The 24,986-nt window shown below is 37.6% G+C and overlaps 1 protein-coding gene across 1 annotated transcript in view; it reads right to left on the reverse strand.

Moving 5' to 3' along the window:
* LOC131860048 (uncharacterized) overlaps positions 1-24,986 on the reverse strand; it is a 126,220-nt gene that overhangs the window by 56,115 nt on the left and 45,119 nt on the right. Inside the window, exons 4-5 of the mRNA XM_059214402.1 lie at positions 8,463-8,603; positions 5,361-5,444 (exon numbers count right to left, since the gene is read on the reverse strand). Coding sequence (XP_059070385.1) covers positions 5,361-5,444; positions 8,463-8,603 — 225 coding nt within the window. The remainder of the gene's footprint in view (positions 1-5,360; positions 5,445-8,462; positions 8,604-24,986) is intronic.

Below are 24,986 nucleotides of genomic sequence, written 5' to 3' on the forward strand. Positions count from 1 at the left end.
TTCATTCTCCCTTCTCATATCTTGATGTTCTTTTGCATAGAGTGCTTTCCAATAAGTTTTGTCAGATGATGATGATGCTTTAAAAAGCCAAATCAGTCTTAGCAATAGCAACAGGACCAAATTCTTCAAGTTCAAAAGTTGAAAGTTTACCAACCAAAGTATCCTAGAAACTGAAGTATTAGGCATGGTTCTCAATTCATTAATAATAGTCACTTTCATTTTTTATGTCGGTGGCAATTCTCTTAAAACTTTAGATACAATTTCATATTCACTTAAGGTTCCACCACAACATTATATTCCCAAAACAATTTCATTTACTCTTACCATAAAAGAAGAAATTCTTTCTTCTTCTTCCATTATTAAATTTTCATACCTGACCTGGTAACATTTCAATTTTGCAATTTTGATAGTAGTATCTCCTTCATTCAGTGTCTCCAATTTATCCCAAATAGCCTTAACAGTAGATTGGTTTCATAATCCCATGATTTACTAATCTAATAATGCAGTCAAAAGTGCTTCTCTTGCCTTGCAATCATTCTCCAAGTCCTTTGCCAATGTAGGTGGAGGAGGTACATTAGGAGCAGGAGCAACATATCCATTCTTTGTGATTTCCCACACATCTCTTCCAATGCAATTCAGATGTGTCTCCATCCTGATCTTCCATATGCCATAGTTAGTTCCATCAAGCTTCAGACTACCCTTCCTAAAAACATTAAATGCCATAAGATCTCCTCAAACTGTTAGGCTTCTACAAAAAGAGGACTAGGCTCTGATACCAATTGTTAGGAACCGAAAGGACAACTGAGAGGGGGGGGGGTGAATCAGTTCTGAATCACTTATATAAAATTGGCAATCCAATTAATAGATATATCAATTTAAACATTAATGTCAGTAAACCAATCTTAAGTGCTGGTAAAATACATAAATAGATTTAGCACTATCGGTAGAACTTAATGTGAGAAATAGAAAGAGAAACAACATCCACAAAACATTACACAAAGATTTTAGATGTGGAAACCTGGTGAGGGAAAAACCACAATGGGAAACCTTACCCATAATCAGATGATACTATTGTAGATTGTATGTGTATACAAATGGGTTCTCCACATGCAGAAAGGCCAACTGCCTAGAGCTCACTACTCAATCACAAAATGCAAAGTCTCACTGACTTACAATTGGAGGGTTAAATCCAAGATAATGTACTGCACAAAGTAGCATCAATAGTGCTTGATTTAGCACTAGTTTAAGCTATGAACTTCTTCATAACGTTTCCTTCAATCTTTGAATGATGTCTTCTTGATTCACACAGGGATCTACCCTTCAATACTCACTCATACCATTTCAATATCTAAGTACATACTTGATCATCAAATGATCTTACATTTATACAAAGCCAAGGACCAAATGAGTAGGTCGGCTCACCAAAGATATTACAATGAAAATCAATTACAAATAACATACAATGTAATGCCTCGCCAAAAACCCTAAAGGAAAACCACACTACAAGACATCTAAAGGGTGCAATAAATTTTATTTTTTTAAAGATTAAGTGCTTTAATATCACATTGCACATATAATAACACAAGCAGAAGTCTAACATTGACATCCTAAAGGGCTACCAATGAAGATTACTTCGAACAAAAATAACATCATAATGTTAAACCAATTATCCATCTAGTTAGGGAAACTCAATTACGATTAATTAAATCAAACTCATAAACTAATTTCCATATGGAAGATTTAAAGAGTTACAATATATTTACTTCCAATGATTTCTTTACACATAAGAAGAAAGATAACTGAAATAACATACATTCCAATGAATTAAAATTAAAACATCCAATAATTACAAGGCTTCAATAGTACAAATGAAGTACATAGGTTAAAATTCCAAGGTTACATAGTTTACTGATACAATGACCACATCATCTAAAAAATACAATAATCTTGAACATGAGTGGGTACAATAATCACGAACCAAGGAACACCAGTGAAGCCTATCCTCACATGAATGTATGAACATAGATATCCGATGAGACGTGGCACTACCACCCGACAATGTGATCCAAAAATGGAACCACCCCACCGTGCTAGGAGATAGCAGAAGACCCTCAAGAAAGCATAAGAAGACAAATACAACAATCCAACATGACTTCGCAGAACTCAAGTGACTCAACTCACAAAACACTAGTGACCCTAAAGAGAGAGTGTCATCACATGGCTTAAGATGGTTACCCTAGGTAGGTCTCCATATGTCCCGACCCCCATCTTGGGTTATCTTGGTGACTTTTCCCAAACCCCCGGTGAGGTACAATATCTTAATTAACACTATAACTACCCACCCCATAACCAATTATTAGGTTATCACTTATTAACTAAATTTCAAGGGGTTATCCTGCCATCCTCTTTGGGTGTAGCCCCCGCCCAAAAGCCACTCTCTCTCATAGGACACTATAGGAACGGTCTCTCTATGAGAACTCTATGGCAAAACTGACAGGGCCATAACTAATCGTGACAAACCATAGGTGAAGGATACACAATTACTAACCCAGGATTGACCATTTGGAACAAAACACACAATGGCTCACATCAACAATGTTATACAACAACACCTGAATAAGGGGTAAAAACAACCTTAATAACAAGACAATAACTCAAAATCAGATTTACAAGAAAAAAAATGCTTTTACTAAAGACTACCCTTTATTCTAAAGATCCTATAACAAGCAATCTTTTTAAAACCATAAAAACCATTAATTACTCGCAAATGCAGATATTTCAGAAAAGCAAAAAATACATCTCATGGATAAAAGAAAAGAAGAATTATCATTTGATCAACAAGGCTCAATTAAGTACATAAAAATTAACCTTCTAATGTATTTCCAACAATAAATATAGAATCTAAAAATATAAGCTTTTCTAGAAATAACCAAATTTGGAATTAATTATATATATATGATAATATAATATAAGTATATTAATATATATATTCACTGAATATATATCATATACATATATTCATATTACAAATATATATATATATTAAAACATAAATAAATTTGCATAATATAATAAAACTTAATTAATAAAATGCCCAAGTTTAAAAAACATATATATATATATATATATATATTACATAACACAAAATTAATAAAAACCAAATTTTCATTAATGTCAAAGGCACGCAAACTAGGGGGTGAATTAATTGTGTCCTGGTAGTTTTATTTGCTACCCTACGATAGCATGTACTACTGCAGGTAGTGCTACTACCTTACAGTAGTAGGTACTACCGTCGGTAGCACTACTACCTTATAGTAGCAGATGCTACCGCTCAGTAGCACTGCTACCTTATAGTAGTAGATGCTACCATGCGGTAGCACTACTATCGTCGGTAGTAACTATCAATCCCATCCTCAAAAACCCCATTATATATATATATATATATATATATTAAAAAAATTTAAGAATTAAATTTTAATAAATGCCTAGATTAAATACATAGATAAAAATCTCACAAGCCCCCTTATTTTTTTTTCAGGAAAGTATTCAATAAAGAATATATAAAAAATATCAATTTTTTACAGAATATAAAGACCCATTTTCACAGAGATTTAAAAATCAATTTTCATAGGGATTAAAAATTAATTTTCAACAGAGATAAAAATCAATGCATCCCCACTCTACTCCATTTTTATTTACACAAATATCTTCCATAATCCAATGTTTTTCTTCACCCAATTATTAATAAATTTCTTCAACTAGGAAGAACACAAAAAGTGCATAACACACAGAGAAACTTTTTATGGACAAGAGGAGGGTGAATCTGGCAAAATTTTGCCAGCATAACCCCCTATAATTTTCATAATGCCCAAAACTAAATCATACAAGAAAGAATCTATAAACATGAGAATCTCAACAACAAAGATTGGAGATTCAAACAAACTAAATTATTTTTATTTAAAGAAGACAAAAAAATAGACAAATCAACCCAACCGGTGAAGCTTTCCTGGAAGATTCACGTGGATGAGCTCGGTCCTACAATAGGGTTTCCAAGCCAATCCCTCTTACCAACAATCCTCTGATAATTTCTTCTTCAACAAAATAATGCTTCCAAAATAATTTTTGTTTCCTAAAAATCTCTGCCTCTTCTCATGAACTCCCAGGAATGAAAAGTAAAATATATTTAACCTAAACTTTTAGGTTGAAAATAATTTACCCAAAACATGATATTTAATTTATTAATAAAAAAGGAATTTAATTTTCTTTTCTAATTCCACAAAAAGGTAAATAGAATGAATTTGCAAAAACCAATACGTTATGTTTTTCTTTTCTTTTCTCATGCTAATTTATTTACTTTTCCAAAAAGAAATAAAAGCAATACTTTAACTCTATTTTATTTTTAAAATCTAGGGAACAATAAATGCAATTAATTTAATTTATTTTCCACTAAATTTAAATAAACTTATATTTCTAATATAATGCAACTTGCAAATTAAATTTAATTACTTCACTTAATTAATTAAATTGAAAATTACAAATGCATAATAATACATAATTTAATTATACCAACTTTGAAATAACACCATAAATTTATTTAAATAATTAAATCCACTAGGGCATGTAAACTGAGAAAACTCAAATGAAGACTCAAAAAAATTCAATGCACAACACTCAAAGGCCAAACAAACAGACTAGATGACCAACTAACGACACTCACAAGAGTGCAACTTGGGTAAAATTAGGATCAACCACTATCTCCTCCACTCCCATCAGACAAATAAGACATGCTCAGACTTGTGAAGCCAGGTGGAGACAATACCATGTACCTACCCGATACTTGTACCTGCAATGTCTTGCATCATCAAACCATGCATGTATTTATACAAATATAGAATACACGACATAAACAAAGATGAAGGAGAATCATGACATTCCCTATCTCACTAGAGTGAGTGAAGGAAAATCATCCCCTCACATCCAATACACTCGCAAACATGCAACATATAATTTACACATCACATAGATAAGGTGAAGTGTCAGTACATAGCAATAATCCCTAAAATACCACAATTCACAAGTCTAAAATAGTGTAAATAAAGCATGCATCCCATATCCAGATAAAGCATGAAATAATGTCATATAAGTCTGAATAACACATAATGGTAATGTATCCACTGAAAGTAAACAATAGAAAAATACGAGTCTAGTAAGTTCAATCGAGGAGGGGTACTACATCCTCCCCCCCTAAAACTAGGCTTACTCCTGGAAGCCTAAAACAAATAAGTATAGAGCTCTCTCATCTTTGCTGCATCCTCCCAAGTCACTAAGGTCTCATCATTTGGGTCCCATAAGACCCTTACCTGGTCAATGGTATGACCCTTGAGGGTCAAATCTTGACACTGAAGAATTCGCATGGGCTCCATGGAAAGCTTCCCATCCTCGATCTGCAAACAGTTCTAGTCAATAACATGTGTCACATCAGGGTGATAAGGTCAAAGAACTGAAACATGAAAGACATCGTGGATGTGGGATAGACTTCGTGGCAAGGCAAGATGGTAGGCAATAGGTCCTATCCTCTTAAGGATCTCAAAAGGACCAACAAAATGAGGTGCCAACTTAGAACCCTTTCCATAACAGATCAGACTCTTTCGTGGATGTACTCTCAAAAAAACACAGTCACCAATAGAAAAATGACAATCTACCCTATGAGCATCTGCATACTTCTTCTGCCTATCTTGTGCAGCTACCAAATGCTCATGAATCCGCTCAACCTACTGCTCCATCTCTCAAAGAATGTCGGGTCCTATAAGGACCTTATCCTCAAGCCAATCCCAACTCAAAGGAGTGCGGCAAGGATGACCATACAATGCCTGAAAGGGAGACATACCTATAAAGCTATGATATCCATTGTTATAAGAAAACCCCACTAGATAAATATAATCCTCCCAATACGACTGCTAGTCCATAACATACATGCGAAGCATGTCATCCAAAACCTGATTCACATGCTTAGTCTGACCATCGGTCTCTAGATGATAAGCTGAACTAAAGTTCAACTGTGTCCCCAAAGCATGCTAAAGTGAGGTCCACAATGCTGAGGTAAAGACAAGATCTCTATTAGAAATGATCCACCTTGGAATCTCATGCAATCTCACCACATCTTCCAAGAAGACTCGTGCCACCACTGCTGCCCCATAAGAAGCTTGAATAGGAACAAAATGAGCAACCTTGGTCAATCTGTCAACAATGACCATGATGGCATCATGATGATGCGAAGAGACAGGAAACCCAACAATGAAATCCATGGAAATGATGTCCCATTTCCAATCCAGTACAAAATTAGGTTGAAAAAGCCCTACCGGGTGCTGATGCTCTACTTTCACTCGCTGACATTCTAAATATCTCAACACAAAATCAGCAATATCGTGTTTCATGCCGACCCAATCATAAATCTCTCTAAGATCCACGTGCATCTTCTTGACACTTGGATGTGCCGAATAAGGTGCACGATGGGCCTCAGGCATGATCATGACGCAAAGACCCTCCAAAGGAGGTACATAAATCCGCCCAAGATGATGAAGGAGGCCATCTGCCTCAAGAGTATATCCAGAAAATCTACCCTCTAATAGCCTTTTGAACTCCAGTACAGCTCTAACATCCTAATACCAAGTATCCTGAGAAAGAACTCCAAGATTTCTCTCTCTCAAGTCTACTCCAAGGGACAATGCTAAAACTTCATGCCGCTTACGACTCAAAGCATCTACCACTAGGTTCTTCTTCCCCTAAATATAAAAAACCTCAAAATCATATTCACAGAGGAATTCCATCCACCTTCATTGTCGAGTATTCAAGTTTGACTACGTGAAGATATACTGCAAACTATGGTGATCACTATGTAGTTGAAATCGATGCCCTAACAAAAAATGTCACCAGCTAACCAATACATGCACTATAGCTGCTAACTCCAAATCATGAACTAGGTAGTTCAACTCATGGTCCTTGAGTTTGCGAGTCTCATAGGCAACCACACGTCCATCCTACATAAGCACTACACCTATACCTTCTAAAGAGGCATCTGTGCATACAATAAAATCACTAGATGGATCAGGGACTGCCAAAATCAGAGCACTAACAAGGAGTTCCTTCAAGGTGTGAAAAGTTGACTCACACTACTCTGACCAAACAAACTTCTTCCCTTTCCTCTATAAAGAAGTAATCAGGTGACCTATCCGGAAAAAACCTTGAACAAAATGATGGTAATATCTGACCAAACCCATCAAACTCCAAACCTCTGATACACTGGTCTAGGCTAGCCAATCCACTATAGCTTGGATCTTTGAAGGATCCATAGATACACCCTCTCCCGAAACCACATGACCAAGATAGTTCACCTCAGACTAGAAGAAGTCACAATTCAACAAATTGGCATAAAGTTGATTCTCCCTCAAGCACTACAATACCTGACGTAAGTGACCCTCAAGCTCTTCCATAGATCAAGAATAAATCAATATGTCATCCAAGAACACAAGGACAAAATGATCAAGGTAGGTGCAAAAAACCTCATTCATGAGGTACATGAAAACTAAAGGTGCATTTGTCAACCCAAATGGCACCACTGTGAACTCATAGTGACCATAATGAGTATGAAATGCCATCTTATGAATGTCTGCATCATGAATGCATAACTAATGATACCTAGATTTTAGATCAATCTTAGAGAACACCTTGGCTCCCTTTACCTGATCAAAAAGATCATCTATATGAGGCAATGGATATCGATTTTGGATGGTTAGCTTATTCACCTCTCGGTAATCAATGCATAATAGAAGAGAACCATCCTTCTTCTTAACGAAGATAACAAGCACACCCCAAGGGGAAACACTAGGATGAATGAACCCCTTGGCCAACAATTCCTCCATCTACAACTTCAACTCACTCAACTCCTAAGTACTCATCTGATATGGAGCTCTCAAAATAGGTTCTGCACCAAGAACCAAATCAATGTGAAAGTCTATGTCTCACTTCGTAGCCATACTAGGAATATCCAACAAAAACACATCAGCATACTCTCAAAGAATAGGGTGACCATCAAGAGTGATTTCTTGACTCTCTTCCTCATCCACATGCTCAAGTACAACTGCAAAAAGTTGACATCCTTGATGCATACACCGCTTAAGTTGCATAGTGGAAATCATACATAAGGATATCGATCTTAGAACTCCAATGATCCCCACTTTCCTGCCATGGTCATCTAAACACTCAACTATCTTCTGATGATAGTCTACACAAGCACTGTGAGATGATAGGCAATCCATCCCCAACACTACTCCATAAGAACCCAGAGGAATGACTCGAAGGTCAACAAAAGTAACAAAGGGTCCTAGGTCCAACTCTCAACTGCGAACAAAGGCATCTACGGACACTCACACCCTGGTAGCCAACTCTACTTGCCACCTATCTACCTGCTTAGTAGACATGAGTCCACACTGCTCCACAATGGATGAAGAAATAACAGAATCTGAAGCACCAGAGTCAAAAAGCACAGAGATAGGAATATCACACAACACACCTGCAGTCTCAATAACCATACCCTGATGCTCAGCCTAGTAGTCATCCACCACAGCAAACACTCTGTGGGATCTACTTGCATCCCCTACTATTGGCTTTGATGCAGCTGGCCTCTGACTTCTCATCTGGTTTGAACATTGAGGGCACTGTGTGACTATATGACCAAACTGTCCACAAGAGAAGCAAGCTCCTCTACCTAGTCCTCTACCTCTAGTCAGCCCACTGGACTACTAGAAGCTTCTCCTACTAGGGGCTTGAGATGCACCATGTGAGGACTACCTTGGAGGACCTTGTCTACTCCTCTGGCAGTTCTTGTTTCTCCTATGCTGAGAATTGCCACTTTGTTGGCCTTGTAACTATTTCGGTCTCATCAGCTACTGCTATTGTTGTCCACCCTTGGCGGGTGTTTGAGGAATCCTAAATGGTGTAGCTAACTGGGACTGATTCCCATGAGCTTTGTTCCCACTGAAAGGTGCACTCCCTATATATACACCAGACTCACCACCAACTGCACGGCTAAGGTTCTGCTCAACCAATCTGGCTTTTGCCATGACTATATCAACTGAAGCTAGCTCAAACACCTTCACTCCTCCATTAATGGATCATTCAGACCCCTCAAGAAGTTTTGGACAAGTATAGCCTCATCATTACCAATTCTGACATATTATTTAAGCTCATAGAACCTATGCTCAAACTGATCCACTGACAAACCATACTAACACAAAGCATAGAACTTATATGCCCGAGTCTACCTCCACTGGGCTGAGAAAAATCATACCCTGAATCTCTCTAGAAATATCTCCCATGATACGGTGTTAATGCTCACACCGATCTTCTCCTCCTCTAACCTCCACTAGATTGAAGAAAAACTACTGAGATGCATGATCGCACATCTCACTTTGGTATTTCTACTATAAGGGAACATGGCGAAGCACTGATCTAAACTAATAAGCCAGGTCTCTGCCTCAAGACCAGTGCCTCTACCATCAAAGAAGGGAGTGTTTGTCCTCATCAAATCCCTAATGTGACCTACGGGGGCTGGATCCAGGTCAACTAGGACTTCCTTCCTTCTGGGAGACTTCTCTATCTCTCTCTCCTCTAGAATTAGATGATGCGACTCCCCAACCTGAGCATGACTAGGCTGCTCACCCTTAGGCCTGGGGCCTAGCCTGTCTAGAACCTCCTGAAACATCTGTCTCAGCTCTTCCCTTTCAAGGACCTACTCTTCTACATGTGGTTCATCCTGATGAACTGACTGCTCCTGCTCTTCACTCACATGAGTGGGTGATGGTGAAGGACTAGGGTGATTAGAACCTTAACCCCATCCCCCACCTTGACCTCTATTGTAGCCTCCAACGCGGCCACCTCCCCTGGCTTTCCTAGACATGACCTAACACTATAAAAGAGAAAATGGTTCAGACCAATGGCAAGGATAAAACAAGGGAAACACAAACATTAAGACCTACACAAAAGGTCAAGTTAAATGGGCTAACTACAAACCCAGAGTACCGAGTGTTGAAACTTGGGCTCTGATACCAAATGTAATGCCCCACCAGAAACCCTAAAGGAAAATCACACTACAAGACATCTAAAGGGTGCAATAAATTTTTTTATTTTAAAAGATTAAGTGCTTTAATATCACATTGCACATATAATAACACAAGTGGAAGTCTAACATTGACATCCTAAAGGGTTACCAATGAAGATTACTATGAACAAAAACAACATCGCAATGTTAATCAAATTATCCATCTAATTAGGGAAACTCAATTATGATTAATTAAATCAAACTCATAAACTAATTTCCATATGGAAGATTTAAAGAGTTACAATATATTTACTTCCAATGATTCCTTTACACATAAGAAGAAAGATAATTGAAATAACATACATTCCAATGACTTAAAATTACAACATCCAATAATTATAAGGCTTCAATAGTATAAATGAAGTACATAGGTTACAATGCCAAGGTTACATACTGATACAATGACCACATGGTCTCAAAAATACAATAATCTCGAACATGAGCTGGTACAATAATCAAGAACTAAGGAACATTAGCGAAGACAATCCTCGCATGAAGGTATGAACATAGATATCTAATGGGATGTGGTACTATCACCTGACCATGTGATCCCAAAGTGGAACCACCCCACCATGCTAGGAGATAGCAGAAGACCCTCAAGCAAGCATAACAAGACAAATACAACTATACAACATGACTCCACAGAACTCAAGTGACTCAACTCACAAAACACTAGTGACCCTAAAGAGAGAGTGTCATCACATGGCTTAAGATGGTTAGCCTAAGTAGGTCTCCATAGGTCTCGACCCCCATCCTGGGTTATCTTGGTAATCTTTCCCGAACCCCCAGCTCCATCCAAGCATCATGTGGACCTTACCAACCCTTCGTGAGGACAAGGTGGTGAGTATGCCATTCCAGGCCTTCTCACAACATCTTGAGCCTAAACAAGCACTCAACCATTTGTGAGGTTCAATATCTTAATTAACCTTATAACTACCCACCCCCTAATCAATTACTAGGTTTCACTTATTAACTAACTTTTGAGGGGTTATCTTGCCATCCTTTTTGGGTGCGGCCCCCGCCCAAAAGCTACTCTCTCTCATAGGACACTGTAGCATCTTAAAATTACGACAATTGCAATTTCGACTACATTTTGGTCTTCACGATGGTGACGCAACACGTAACCTGAATGGAGACCCCGAAACCTGATTACGACACTAAAAATTGCATTTTCAAGCACCCTGGCCTGAACCTCCTTTGCACCTTGCTGTCCTGGGAGGTGGGACCAGAGCGCCCAGCGCCCTGGTCCCCCAGGACCATGGCGCCCAGCGCCCTGGTCCCTGGGCCTATTTTGGGCCCAGTCTCCTATGGGGTCTCGGGTCTTTTTGTTTGCAAATTGGAAAATTAACTTTCCTGGTCGGCCTAAGGTCGGGAAAATCAGTCTTTTAACCCTAATTGACAAGTATATAAACTACATTTTCCTCTCTCATTTGGGTAGATGAGAAGAGTATATGTGTACAAGCGTGGAAACTATACTCAAGCATTCAAGCATTCAAGCATTCAAGCAATTGATCATTTCAAGTCTCCATTCAAGGCTAAGTGTTGCATTCAAGACAAGGATTCAACCATTGAAGAGGAGATCACTTACTACATGCTACATACAACATACTACATACAACAAACAACAACATCTATACCTTCACACATAAGGATACAAACATCCTTAGAACAAGGTATTAGTACTTGTTTTACATTACAGTCATTTACATTTACAACATTTCTCATTTCTTGGTTAATTCCAAAACCGGGGTTTGACCTAAAGGCAAACCCCTAATCCCTAACCCCCCAATCGTCTTCGCTTTTCTGTGTGTAGGTTGCAGGTACGCGGCTGAAATTGAAGATCTGGAATCCTTGTGCAGAGACGAACAGATCCCCCTTCGTTTCGCGAATTTTGTGGAGGACCGTGGCGTCGAGCGCCATCATCCCGACAACTTTTGCTCAAATTTGCAGGACAGCGCCGTATCGACATTTTACTACTAATTCCAGGTCTGCAGCTTCATCCTATATTCCTATCTCAATTTAAAAGCGAATCTTTATCACTTTCTATGCATTCCTAGCTTAATCATTCTACGCACATCCTTTACAAAAGAGGGTAGCCTTGCTTTCTTGACCCTTGAAACTCATTTAGCATCCAATCTTGCATTGTGTGGGATTGGATCTTGTGGGTTTCAACCCCTCTTTTGAATGTAAAGTCTCTCCCTTAAGTGAAAACCATCAACCCTAGCGACCTCCCTTCTCTCTCCTCGGAGTTGGAAGAGGGGAGAGCAACTAGGGTTCGATTGCGATTTTCCGCTTTACATTTTGGTGAACCCGACGTGAACATCCTTTCTGATTATTCATGATTAGATCTGAAAATTGATTCCTTGATTACATTTCCATGTTTGATCTTTTGCAAAATTTTGGAGGTTAATTGCATAAAAACCCTAAATTTTCTTTTTGAAAATTGAACTTGTGAAATGCTTAATTATTAATGCTTGTTTCAGATCTGCCCTTATATTAAAAATTATCAATTCATATCTGTGCTTTAATTTTGAAAATTAAGTGGTTAAGTGTCAAAACCCTAATTTTTGAAACCCTCTTGATTCAACCTTTGTTCGACAATTTCACTAATCAAAACATCTCCAAATCAGCTGTAACTTTGGATTCCGCAATAAAATCACAATATCTTTCATCCCTGAAAATTTGGAAAAAAGTTGCGAGGACCGTGTGCACTCCGAGCGCCATCGTCCCCGACATTTTTTTCGAAATTTCGGGATCAAGATCTTATTGTATTTTCCTGCTAAAATCCAGAATTTTGGCTGATTTTATCAATTATAACACTTTCAAAATCACAGTCAAAGTTGGTCTTGTGATTGCTTGGTTTAAGGCTTCTAATCATTCAAAAATCATTGAAATTGAAATTTTGTGTCAAAATTGTGTTTCTTACTGTCCTAAATCTGAAAAGTGTGTTTACATTCATTCGAAATTTAAGTGCTTTACTCAAATTCTTGCAATTTCTGACTTTTGAAATTAAGTGCTTAATTACAACAACTTTGATTTCCGCTTTCAAAATTGAATTTTGCATGAAATTGAGTCAATTTTTAAAATCTAAAATTTGCATTGCTTTTGACATTCCCTCTAAAATCATAAAATTCAAAATTTCAGTTTCCCTCTCTTTTACAAAATTCAAATTTTGCATTTTTCGACAATCTGGATAGGGTTCAATTTTGAGATTGCAACTTTAATTTGGCCTATCTACAGATCGTAAAATCACTCAATTTTTTCAGATTATCTCTAAAATCATCATAACTTTCATCTCTGCAAATTTCGAAAAAAGTTGTAGGGACCGTGTGCACTCCGAGCACCACGGTCCCGGACATTTTTTCCGAAATTTTGGGAGACTGTCGTGATTGCATTTAACAGCTTAAATCTAGAAGATTGGCTGATTTTACTGAAAATTGCTACCTCTAAATTCAAAATCTTCTCTCTCTTTCTAATGCATGAGTTTTACAACAATAAGCCCTACTTACACTATTCCCGTTAGACGAAGCCGTAGAATTAAGTCTTTCCGAGGTTTAACTACCGAGGAGATGGAACATAATTTGAATAGCCTTTTTAACGAGGACATGGGTAATTCCTCTAATCCTCCTAATGATGAAGAAGCTCTCCATGAGGTTTCTGTAGAACAACTTTCGAAATTGGATAACCAATTTGATCATTTTCACCAATGGATGTCTCATGAGTATCCTGATAGTCAAGCTCTTCCTTTAATTGAGGGTCTAAAACATATGCTTCAAAGTGATAAGAATGGAATTGATATCTTGTGTGGTATTGCACACATTGTGGATTCGAATGTGATTCCTATGAAGAGTTGTGCCAAAACTTTAGGTTATACACAACCTCCTACACAAGTCAATCATTCTATTCCTTTGACAACTCCTATTACTACCATACCTACCTTTACATCAAACATAATGGCTACTTCTATACAAGACATTCCTCCTATGATCACTAGTCATGGGGGCAATCCCTCTTCTTCAGTTAACCCTATTCCTTCATTCAATCCAACTTCTTCATCCATCCCTTCAATGAGTGTTCCTATTACATCTTCACAAATGAACATGACGCAAGGGGGCAATTCATTCAACCATTCCATTCCTCCTTGTAGTGTTCCTCTTGTCCAATCATCCCCTATGATTGACTATCATAGAGTCCCACCACCTTACTATTTACCTTCTTTCAATAACATAACACCTCCATCTCAATCTAACACACCTAATATGAACTCTTCGACTGAAGCGACCATTAATAATCCTGCACAAACTATCTCTTCTTTACAGCAACAAATTGCCTCTATGAATCAATCTAAGTTTAGTGTGCCCACATTTGATGTTGCGAGCCCACTTTCTCTTGACATTGTTTGAGCTATTCCCCCTAAACATGTTGAAATCCCACATTTGGAGATTTATAATGGTAAAGGTGATCCTCTAACACATGTTAAGACTTTTCAAACAATATGTACCGATTTTTCTTATGACCACAGGTTGCTTGCAAAACTGTTTACTAGAACATTAAGAGATAAAGCCCTACAATGGTATTGCTCGTTGCCTTCTTATTCTATTACTTCTTTCAAACAACTTGCAAATGCTTTCATTCAACAATTTCAAAACAATATAAGTCCTAAAGTTACTTTGATTGATTTAATGCATTGTAAACAAGGTGTTAAAGAAAAAGTGACTGATTTTACTGGTAGATATAAGCATTTGTATGCTCAAATTTCTTTTCCAGTGTCTGACAATGATATTCAAAGAATCTTTATTTCTAATTTACAAAAAGATATTCGAGACAAACTTCTATTTTCTGAGTTTACTTCTTTCCAACAGTTGTGTGCAACTCTTCACAATTATCAACTGACTGTGAGTCAAATGGAACAATCACATCCTATGGCTCTGGGTGATAAGGGTGATAGTAGTCAACAACCATTTGGGAAGTTTAAACCGAATAGAGATTCCATCAAATTCAATGAAAACATCATCAACAACAATGTGAATGCAGCATTAGGTGTGCCTCCTATTTCTAAATTTTTCAAGAAAGAAAGAAAGTATACTCCTTTGAATGAATCATTGCATAGTATTATGAATAAGTTATTAGAACAAAATGTGCTTACTCTTCCTCCTATAAGGCAAATTGATCCTGCAAAGATTACTTCACCTTATTTTGATAACAAAGCTTTTTGTCACTTTCATCATCAACCTGGGCATGATACTAAAAAATGTTTTTCTTTAAAGGGTAAAATTCAAGATTTGATTGATAATAATACTATCTCTGTTTCTGGAGTGAATGATAAAGGCAACACATCTGTAGCTCCTCCTAACCAAAATCTTCAGATTTTTACTGATCCATTACCTTCTCATACCTCTAATGCAATTGAGACTAATGATTCTTCTTTATCATCTGATGGTCTTGTGTCTATGACTCCGAATGTGATTAACTTTGTAGAGCAACAAGAAAACACTAAAGAACCTTCCATCACATTTGATTCTAGTGAAACCATTAGGGCACCTGATGGTCCTTTATACATAGTTACAAAAGTCAAGAATACACCTTGCCGTGGAGTGCTTATTGATCCTTCTTGCATGGTTAATGTTATTACTGAAGAATTTCTTTTTACTTTGCAATTGAATCAAGTGATCTATGACAAAACAGATGTGGTTGTGAAATTATTTGATGCATTTTCTTCTCCTGCAATTGGTTCTATTACATTACCCATTGAGGTCCATAACAAATCTCTTGATGTGAACTTTGCTATTATCCCTTCATCCGAACAATTTTGTGTGAAGCTTGGCTATCCTTGGCTATCTTCCATGAAAGCTATTGCTTCTCCTATACATAAGTGCTTGAAATTTCCCCATAATGGTGAAGTTGTTACTGTTAATCATAGTCTCTTTAAACCAGCTAAAAGAACTTCTAGCGTTCCTATTGATTACTTTTGGCCTAAACAATTCCAATCTCTTCCTCCACGAAGTGATCATCTTTTCAAATCTTATCAAAAGTGGAAAATAGATATGATCCTATCTCTAAGTGAACCTAGAACACCCAAGCTTGACATTCCTATCATTCTTGAGAAGGAAGTTCTTCCTTTGAAAGATAAAACTAATATCTTTCCTCAAGAAGATTCCCAACCCGTTCCTATGGATGTGCCTATGTCTATGCCTAATAAACCTTCTAAAAGTAGACCTATACCTCCTCGTCATGATGGACTGGGTCTTCTTCCTAAACCAAAAATTCCTCCTTTATATGGAGCAGTTCCTCCTCCTGCCTTTTATAGAGAGAAGAGACCTTCTTCTTCTCCTATTATCCAGCCTAAGAGACCACAACCTAAACACCCAAGTGATAAGGATGAGAACATTCCTCCTCCTCAATCTTCTACACTTCCTACTAAGACTAGACGAAATCATTCTGCATGTGAACGCCGATGAAAGTGTCGTCTTAGGGCTCAAGCAGCCGCTTCTCAAACTTTGCAATCTCCAAAAACACCTTCAACAAGCATTATTCCATTTTCTCCTCAGCCGGAAATTGAGCCTAAATCTCCTAAACATAAGATGCATGATGGTCTTGATCCTGTGCGAGTTAAAGATCCTATTTTTATAAATATTGATGATGATATAGATGAAAATGTTATTCATGATGAAAATGTTACTTCTCTTGCTTCTGATAGTGAATATGAACTTGTTGATATTGATAACCATTTATCTAACAAATTTTCTAAAGCACTTATCCTAGCTCCTAGACAAGAACAATGTGGCTTGGAACATGAACATAGCCTTGTTTGGATCTTGTGATAGCTCCATCTGCTGTGTTGGATGTTCCTCCTCTAGCGTGTTCCCTACCTTCCCGAAACATTGATCAGCAAGATCGGGGGGTAGATGACGTGCTAGACTAGTTACATTAGCATAGCAGATTCTATCCTCCTTTCTTTTGTTACTTCTTCTATGTGTTATCCTTATTCTTCTATTTGTTGTCCTTAGTGTTGTCTACTTGAGGACGATGCAAAGCATTGAGATCTCTTTTGGTCTCTCTCATGTTGACTCAAAAGACACATGTGTTCCCTTCTTCTAGGTGACCTTCCTTGATTGGGGAATGAAGAACAATTATGCATACATACATATGATATATATACATGACTTATCATACAGCATACTGACCCCGAGGAAAGCGAAGTCACCTCGTGCTTTGTGTCTATTATCCTTGGGTTTAGCTCACACTTGGGGGCTAAATCTTTGTGATAACGTGCTCCTTTCCTTTTTCATTTCTTATGTGTATCACTACGTTAAAACAATCACCCCCGTTGAGGCATGTGCGATCGCTTTAATGTAGGGGGGCATACACCCTGTCTATCCTTTCAAGATACTTGAAAATTTCTTGGCGAACTTAGCTTTGCCTTGAAAATTTTTGGTATTTTTCTTACATGACTCATAGTGAGGGAACCTTACTACTGACAGTCATGGTTCTCTCTCGTGATCTTCCCTTTTACTTTGTCAATCGAAGTCGTAAGATCCTTAGTCCACTGGGGGCTTGGTGTATCTTGCCTCCTTGACATGGTGAAAGTCTTTCAATGTTGTTTCCTTGTACTTTATCGAAAGTATGAGCATACATACTCCTGCTAAAGTGGGGGCTAAATGTAGTGTCTTAAAATTGTGACACTTGCAATTTCGACTGCATTTCGGTCTTCACGATGGCGACGCAACACGCAACCTAAATGGAGACGCCGAAACCTGATTACAACACTAAAAACTGCATTTTTCAAGCACCCTGGCCTGAACCTCCTTTGCACCCTACTATCCCGGGAGGTGGGACCAGAGCACCCAGCGCCCTAGTCCCTGGGCCTATTTTGGGCCCGGTCTCCTATGGGTCTCGGGTCTTTTTGTTTGCAAATTGGAAAATTAACTTTCCTGATCGGCCTAAGCTTGGGAAAATCAGTCTTTTAACCCTAATTGACAAGTATATAAACTACATTTTCCTCTCTCATTTGGGTAGATGAGAAGAGTATATGTGTACAAGCGTGGAAACTATACTCAAGCATTCAAGCATTCAAGCATTCAAGCAATTGATCATTTCAAGTCTCCATTCAAGGCTAAGTGTTGCATTCAAGACAAGGATTCAACCATTGAAGAGGAGATCACTTACTACATGCTACATACAACATACTACATACAACAAACAACAACATCTATACCTTCACACATAAGGATACAAACATCCTTAGAACAAGGTATTAGTATTTGTTTTACATTACAGTCATTTACATTTACAGCATTTCTCATTTCTTGGTTAATTCCAAAACCGGAGTTTGACCTAAAGGCAAACCCCTAATCCCTAACCCCCCAATCGTCTTCGCTTTTCTGTGTGTAGGTTGCAGGTACGCGGCTGAAATTGAAGATCTGGAATCCTTGTGCAGAGACGAACAGATCCCCCTTCGTTTCGCGGATTTTGTGGAGGACCGTGGCGTCGGGCGCCATCATCCCGACAACTTTTGCTCAAATTTGCAGGACAGCGCCGTATCGACATTTTACTACTAATTCCAGGTCTGCAGCTTCATCCTATATTCCTATCTCAATTTAAAAGCGAATCTTTATCACTTTCTATGCATTCCTAGCTTAATCATTCTACGCACATCCTTTACAAAAGAGGGTAGCCTTGCTTTCTTGACCCTTGAAACTCATTTAGCATCCAATCTTGCATTGTGTGGGATTGGATCTTGTGGGTTTCAACCCCTCTTTTGAATGTAAAGTCTCTCCCTTAAGTGAAAACCATCAACCCTAGCGACCTCCCTTCTCTCTCCTCGGAGTTGGAAGAGGGGAGAGCAACTAGGGTTCGATTGCGATTTTCCGCTTTACATTTTGGTGAACCCGACGTGAACATCCTTTCTGATTATTCATGATTAGATCTGAAAATTGATTCCTTGATTACATTTCCATGTTTGATCTTTTGCAAAATTTTGGAGGTTAATTGCATAAAAACCCTAAATTTTCTTTTTGAAAATTGAACTTGTGAAATGCTTAATTATTAATGCTTGTTTCAGATCTGCCCTTATATTAAAAATTATCAATTCATATCTGTGCTTTAATTTTGAAAATTAAGTGGTTAAGTGTCAAAACCCTAATTTTTGAAACCCTCTTGATTCAACCTTTGTTCGACAATTTCACTAATCAAAACATCTCCAAATCAGCTGTAACTTTGGATTCCGCAATAAAATCACAATATCTTTCATCCCTGAAAATTTGGAAAAAAGTTGCGAGGACCGTGTGCACTCCGAGCGCCATCGTCCCCGACATTTTTTTCGAAATTTCGGGAGCAAGATCTTACTATATTTTCCTGCTAAAATCCAGAATTTTGGCTGATTTTATCAATTATAACACTTTCAAAATTACAGTCAAAGTTGGTCTTGTGATTGCTTGGTTTAAGGCTTCTAATCATTCAAAAATCATTGAAATTGAAATTTTGTGTCAAAATTGTGTTTCTTACTGTCCTAAATCTGAAAAGTGTGTTTACATTCATTCGAAATTTAAGTGCTTTATTCAAATTCTTGCAATTTGTGACTTTTGAAATTAAGTGCTTAATTACAACAACTTTGATTTCCACTTTCAAAATTGAATTTTGCATGAAATTGAGTCAATTTTTAAAATCTAAAATTTGCATTGCTTTTGACATTCCCTCTAAAATCATAAAATTCAAAATTTCAGTTTCCCTCTCTTTTACAAAATTCAAATTTCGCATTTTTCGACAATCTGGATAGGGTTCAATTTTGAGATTGCAACTTTAATTTGGCCTATCTACAGATCGTAAAATCACTCAATTTTTTCAGATTAGCTCTAAAATCATCATAACTTTCATCTCTGCAAATTTCGAAAAAAGTTGCAGGGACCGTGTGCACTCCGAGCGCCACGGTCCCGGACATTTTTTCCGAAATTTTGGGAGACTGTCGTGATTGCATTTAACAGCTTAAATCTAGAAGATTGGCTGATTTTACTGAAAATTGCTACCTCTAAATTCAAAATCTTCTCTCTCTTTCTAATGCATGAGTTTTACAACAATAAGCCCTACTTACACTATTCCCGTTAGACGAAGCCGTAGAATTAAGTCTTTCCGAGGTTTAACTACCGAGGAGATGGAACCTAATTTGAATAGCCTTTTTAACAAGGACATGGGTAATTCCTCTAATCCTCCTAATGATGAAGAAGCTCTCCATGAGGTTTCTATAGAACAACTTTCGAAATTGGATAACCAATTTGATGATTTTCACCAATGGATGTCTCATGAGTATCCCGATAGTCAAGCTCTTCCTTTAATTGAGGGTCTAAAACATATGCTTCAAAGTGATAAGAATGGAATTGATATCTTGTGTGGTATTGCACACATTGTGGATTCGAATGTGATTCCTATGAAGAGTTGTGCCGAAACTTTAGGTTATACACAACCTCCTACACAAGTCAATCATTCTATTCCTTTGACAACTCCTATTACTACCATACCTACCTTTACATCAAACATAATGGCTACTTCTATACAAGACATTCCTCCTATGATCACTAGTCATGGGGGCAATCCCTCTTCTTCAGTTAACCCTATTCCTTCATTCAATCCAACTTCTTCATCCATCCCTTCAATGAGTGTTCCTATTACATCTTCACAAATGAACATGACGCAAGGGGGCAATTCATTCAACCATTCCATTCCTCCTTGTAGTGTTCCTCTTGTCCAATCATCCCCTATGATTGACTATCATAGAGTCCCACCACCTTACTATTTACCTTCTTTCAATAACATAACACCTCCATCTCAATCTAACACACCTAATATGAACTCTTCGACTGAAGCGACCATTAATAATCCTGCACAAACTATCTCTTCTTTACAGCAACAAATTGCCTCTATGAATCAATCTAAGTTTAGTGTGCCCACATTTGATGTTGCGAGCCCACTTTCTCTTGACATTGTTCGAGCTATTCCACCTAAACATGTTGAAATCCCACATTTGGAGCTTTATAATGGTAAAGGTGATCCTCTAACACATGTTAAGACTTTTCAAACAATATGTACCGATTTTTCTTATGACCAAAGGTTGCTTGCAAAACTGTTTACTAGAACATTAAGAGATAAAGCCCTACAATGGTATTGCTCGTTGCCTTCTTATTCTATTACTTCTTTCAAACAACTTGCAAATGCTTTCATTCAACAATTTGAAAACAATATAAGTCCTAAAGTTACTTTGATTGATTTAATGCATTGTAAACAAGGTGTTAAAGAAAAAGTGACTGATTTTATTGGTAGATATAAGCATTTGTATGCTCAAATTTCTTTTCCAGTGTCTGACAATGATATTCAAAGAATCTTTATTTCTAATTTACAAAAAGATATTCGAGACAAACTTCTGTTTTCTGAGTTTACTTCTTTCCAACAGTTGTGTGCAACTCTTCACAATTATCAACTGACTGTGAGTCAAATGGAACAATCACATCCTATGGCTCCGGGTGATAAGGGTGATAGCAGTCAACAACCATTTGGGAAGTTTAAACTGAACAAAGATTCCATCAAATTCAATGAAAACATCATCAACAACAATGTGAATGCAGCATTAGGTGTGCCTCCTATTTCTAAATTTTTCAAGAAAGAAAGAAAGTATACTCCTTTGAATGAATCATTGCATAGTATTATGAATAAGTTATTAGAACAAAATGTGCTTACTCTTCCTCCTATAAGGCAAATTGATCCTGCAAAGATTACTTCACCTTATTTTGATAACAAAGCTTTTTGTCACTTTCATCATCAACCTAGGCATGATACTAAAAAATGTTTTTCTTTAAAGGGTAAAATTCAAGATTTGATTGATAATAATACTATCTCTGTTTCTGGAGTGAATGATAAAGGCAACACATCTGTAGCTCCTCATAACCAAAATCTTCAGATTTTTACTGATCCATTACCTTCTCATACCTCTAATGCAATTGAGACTAATGATTCTTCTTTATCATCTGATGGTCTTGTGTCTATGACTCTGAATGTGATTAACTTTGTAGAGCAACAAGAAAACACTAAAGAACCTTCCATCACATTTGATTCTATTGAAACCATTAGGGCACCTGATGGTCCTTTATACATAGTTGCAAAAGTCAAGAATACACCTTGCCGTGGAGTGCTTATTGATCCTTCTTGCATGGTTAATGTTATTACTGAAGAATTTATTTTTACTTTGCAATTGAATCAAGTGATCTATGACAAAACAGATGTGGTTGTGAAATTATTTGATGCATTTTCTTCTCCTGCAATTGGTTCTATTACATTACCCATTGAGGTCCATAACAAATCTCTTGATGTGAACTTTGCTATTATCCCTTCATCCGAACAATTTCGTGTGAAGCTTGGCTATCCTTGGCTATCTTCCATGAAAGCTATTGCTTCTCCTATACATAAGTGTTTGAAATTTCCCCATAATGGTGAAGTTGTTATTGTTAACCATAGTCTCTTTAAACCAGCTGAAAGAACTTCTAGCATTCCTATTGATTACTTTTGGCCTAAACAATTCCAATCTCTTCCTCCACGAAGTGATCATCTTTTCAAATCTTATCAAAAGTGGAAAATAGATATGATCCTATCTCTAAGTGAACCTAGAACACCCAAACTTGACATTCCTATCATTCTTGAGAAGGAAGTTCTTCCTTTGAAAGATAAAACTAATATCTTTCCTCAAGAAGATTCCCAACCCGTTCCTATGGATGTGCCTATGTCTATGCCTAATAAACCTTCTAAAAGTAGACCTATACCTCCTCGTCATGATGGATTGGGTCTTCTTCCTAAACCAAAAATTCCTCCTTTATATGGAGCAGTTCCTCCTCTTGCCTTTTATAGAGAGAAGAGACCTTATTCTTCTCCTATTATCCAGCCTAAGAGACCACAACCTAAACACCCAAGTGATAAGGATGAGAACATTCCTCCTCCTCAATCTTCTACACTTCCTACTAAGACTAGACGAAATCATTCTGCATGTGAACGCCGATGAAAGTGTCGTCTTAGGGCTCAAGCAGCCGCTTCTCAAACTTTGCAATCTCCAAAAACACCTTCAACAAGCATTATTCCATTTTCTCCTCAGCCGGAAATTGAGCCTAAATCTCCTAAACATAAGATGCATGATGGTCTTGATCCTGTGCGAGTTACAGATCCTATTTTTATAAATCTTGATGATGATATAGATGAAAATGTTATTCATATGAAAATGTTACTTCTCTTGCTTTTGATAGTGAATATGAACTTGTTGATATTGATAACCATTTATCTAACAAATTTTCTAAAGCACTTATCCTAGCTCCTAGACAAGAACAATGTGGCTTGGAACATGAACATAGCCCTTGTTTGGATCTTGTGATAGCTCCATTTGCTGTGTTGGATGTTCCTCCTCTAGTGTGTTCCCTGCCTTCCCGAAACATTGATCAGCAAGATCAGGGGGTAGATGACGTGCTAGACTAGTTACATTAGCATAGCAGATTCTATCCTCCTTTCTTTTGTTACTTCTTCTATGTGTTATCCTTATTCTTCTATTTGTTGTCCTTAGTGTTGTCTACTTGAGGACGATGCAAAGCATTGAGATCTCTTTTGGTCTCTCTCATGTTGACTCAAAAGACACATGTGTTCCCTTCTTCTAGGTGACCTTCCTTGAGTGGGGAATGAAGAACAATTATGCATACATACATATGATATATATACATGACTTATCATACAGCATACTGACCCCGAGGAAAGTGAAGTCACCTCGTGCTTTGTGTCTATTATCCTTGGTTTTATCTCACACTTGGGGGCTAAATCTTTGTGATAACGTGCTCCTTTCCTTTCTCATTTCTTATGTGTATCACTACGTTAAAACAATCACCCCCGTTGAGGCATGTGCGATCACTTTAATGTAGGGGGGCATACACCCTGTCTATCCTTTCAAGATACTTGAAAATTTCTTGGTGAACTTAGCTTTGCCTTGAAACTTTTTGGTATTTTTCTTACATGACTCATAGTGAGGGAACCTTACTACTGACAGTCATGGTTCTCTCTCGTGATCTTCCCTTTTACTTTGTCAATCGAAGTCGTAAGATCCTTAGTCCACTGGGGGCTTGGTGTATCTTGCCTCCTTGACATGGTGAAAGTCTTTCAATGTTGTTTCCTTGTACTTTATCGAAAGTATGACCATACATACTCCCGCTAAAGTGGGGGCTAAATGTAGCGTCTTAAAATTGTGACACTTGCAATTTCGACTGCATTTCGGTCTTCACGATGGCGACGCAACACGCAACCTGAATGGAGACCCCGAAACCTGATTACGACACTAAAACTGCATTTTTCAAGCAGCCTGGCCTGAACCTCCTTTGCACTCTGCTATCCCGGGAGGTGGGACCAGAGTGCCCAGCGCCCTGGTCCCTGGGCCTATTTTGGGCCCGGTCTCCTATGGGTCTCGGGTCTTTTTGTTTGCAAATTGGAAAATTAACTTTCCTGGTCGGCCTAAGGTTGGGAAAATCAGTCTTTTAACCCTAATTGACAAGTATATAAACTACATTTTCCTCTCTCATTTGGGTAGATGAGAAGAGTATATGTGTACAAGCGTGGAAACTATACTCAAGCATTCAAGCATTCAAGCATTCAAGCATTCAAGCATTCAAGCAATTGATCATTTCAAGTCTCCATTCAAGGCTAAGTGTTGCATTCAAGACAAGGATTCAACCATTGAAGAGGAGATCACTTACTACATGCTACATACAACATACTACATACAACAAACAACAACATCTATACCTTCACACATAAGGATACAAAC

The sequence above is a fragment of the Cryptomeria japonica genome, chromosome 11 (assembly GCF_030272615.1).
Source record: "Cryptomeria japonica chromosome 11, Sugi_1.0, whole genome shotgun sequence".
NCBI classification, from domain to species: Eukaryota; Viridiplantae; Streptophyta; class Pinopsida; order Cupressales; family Cupressaceae; genus Cryptomeria; species Cryptomeria japonica.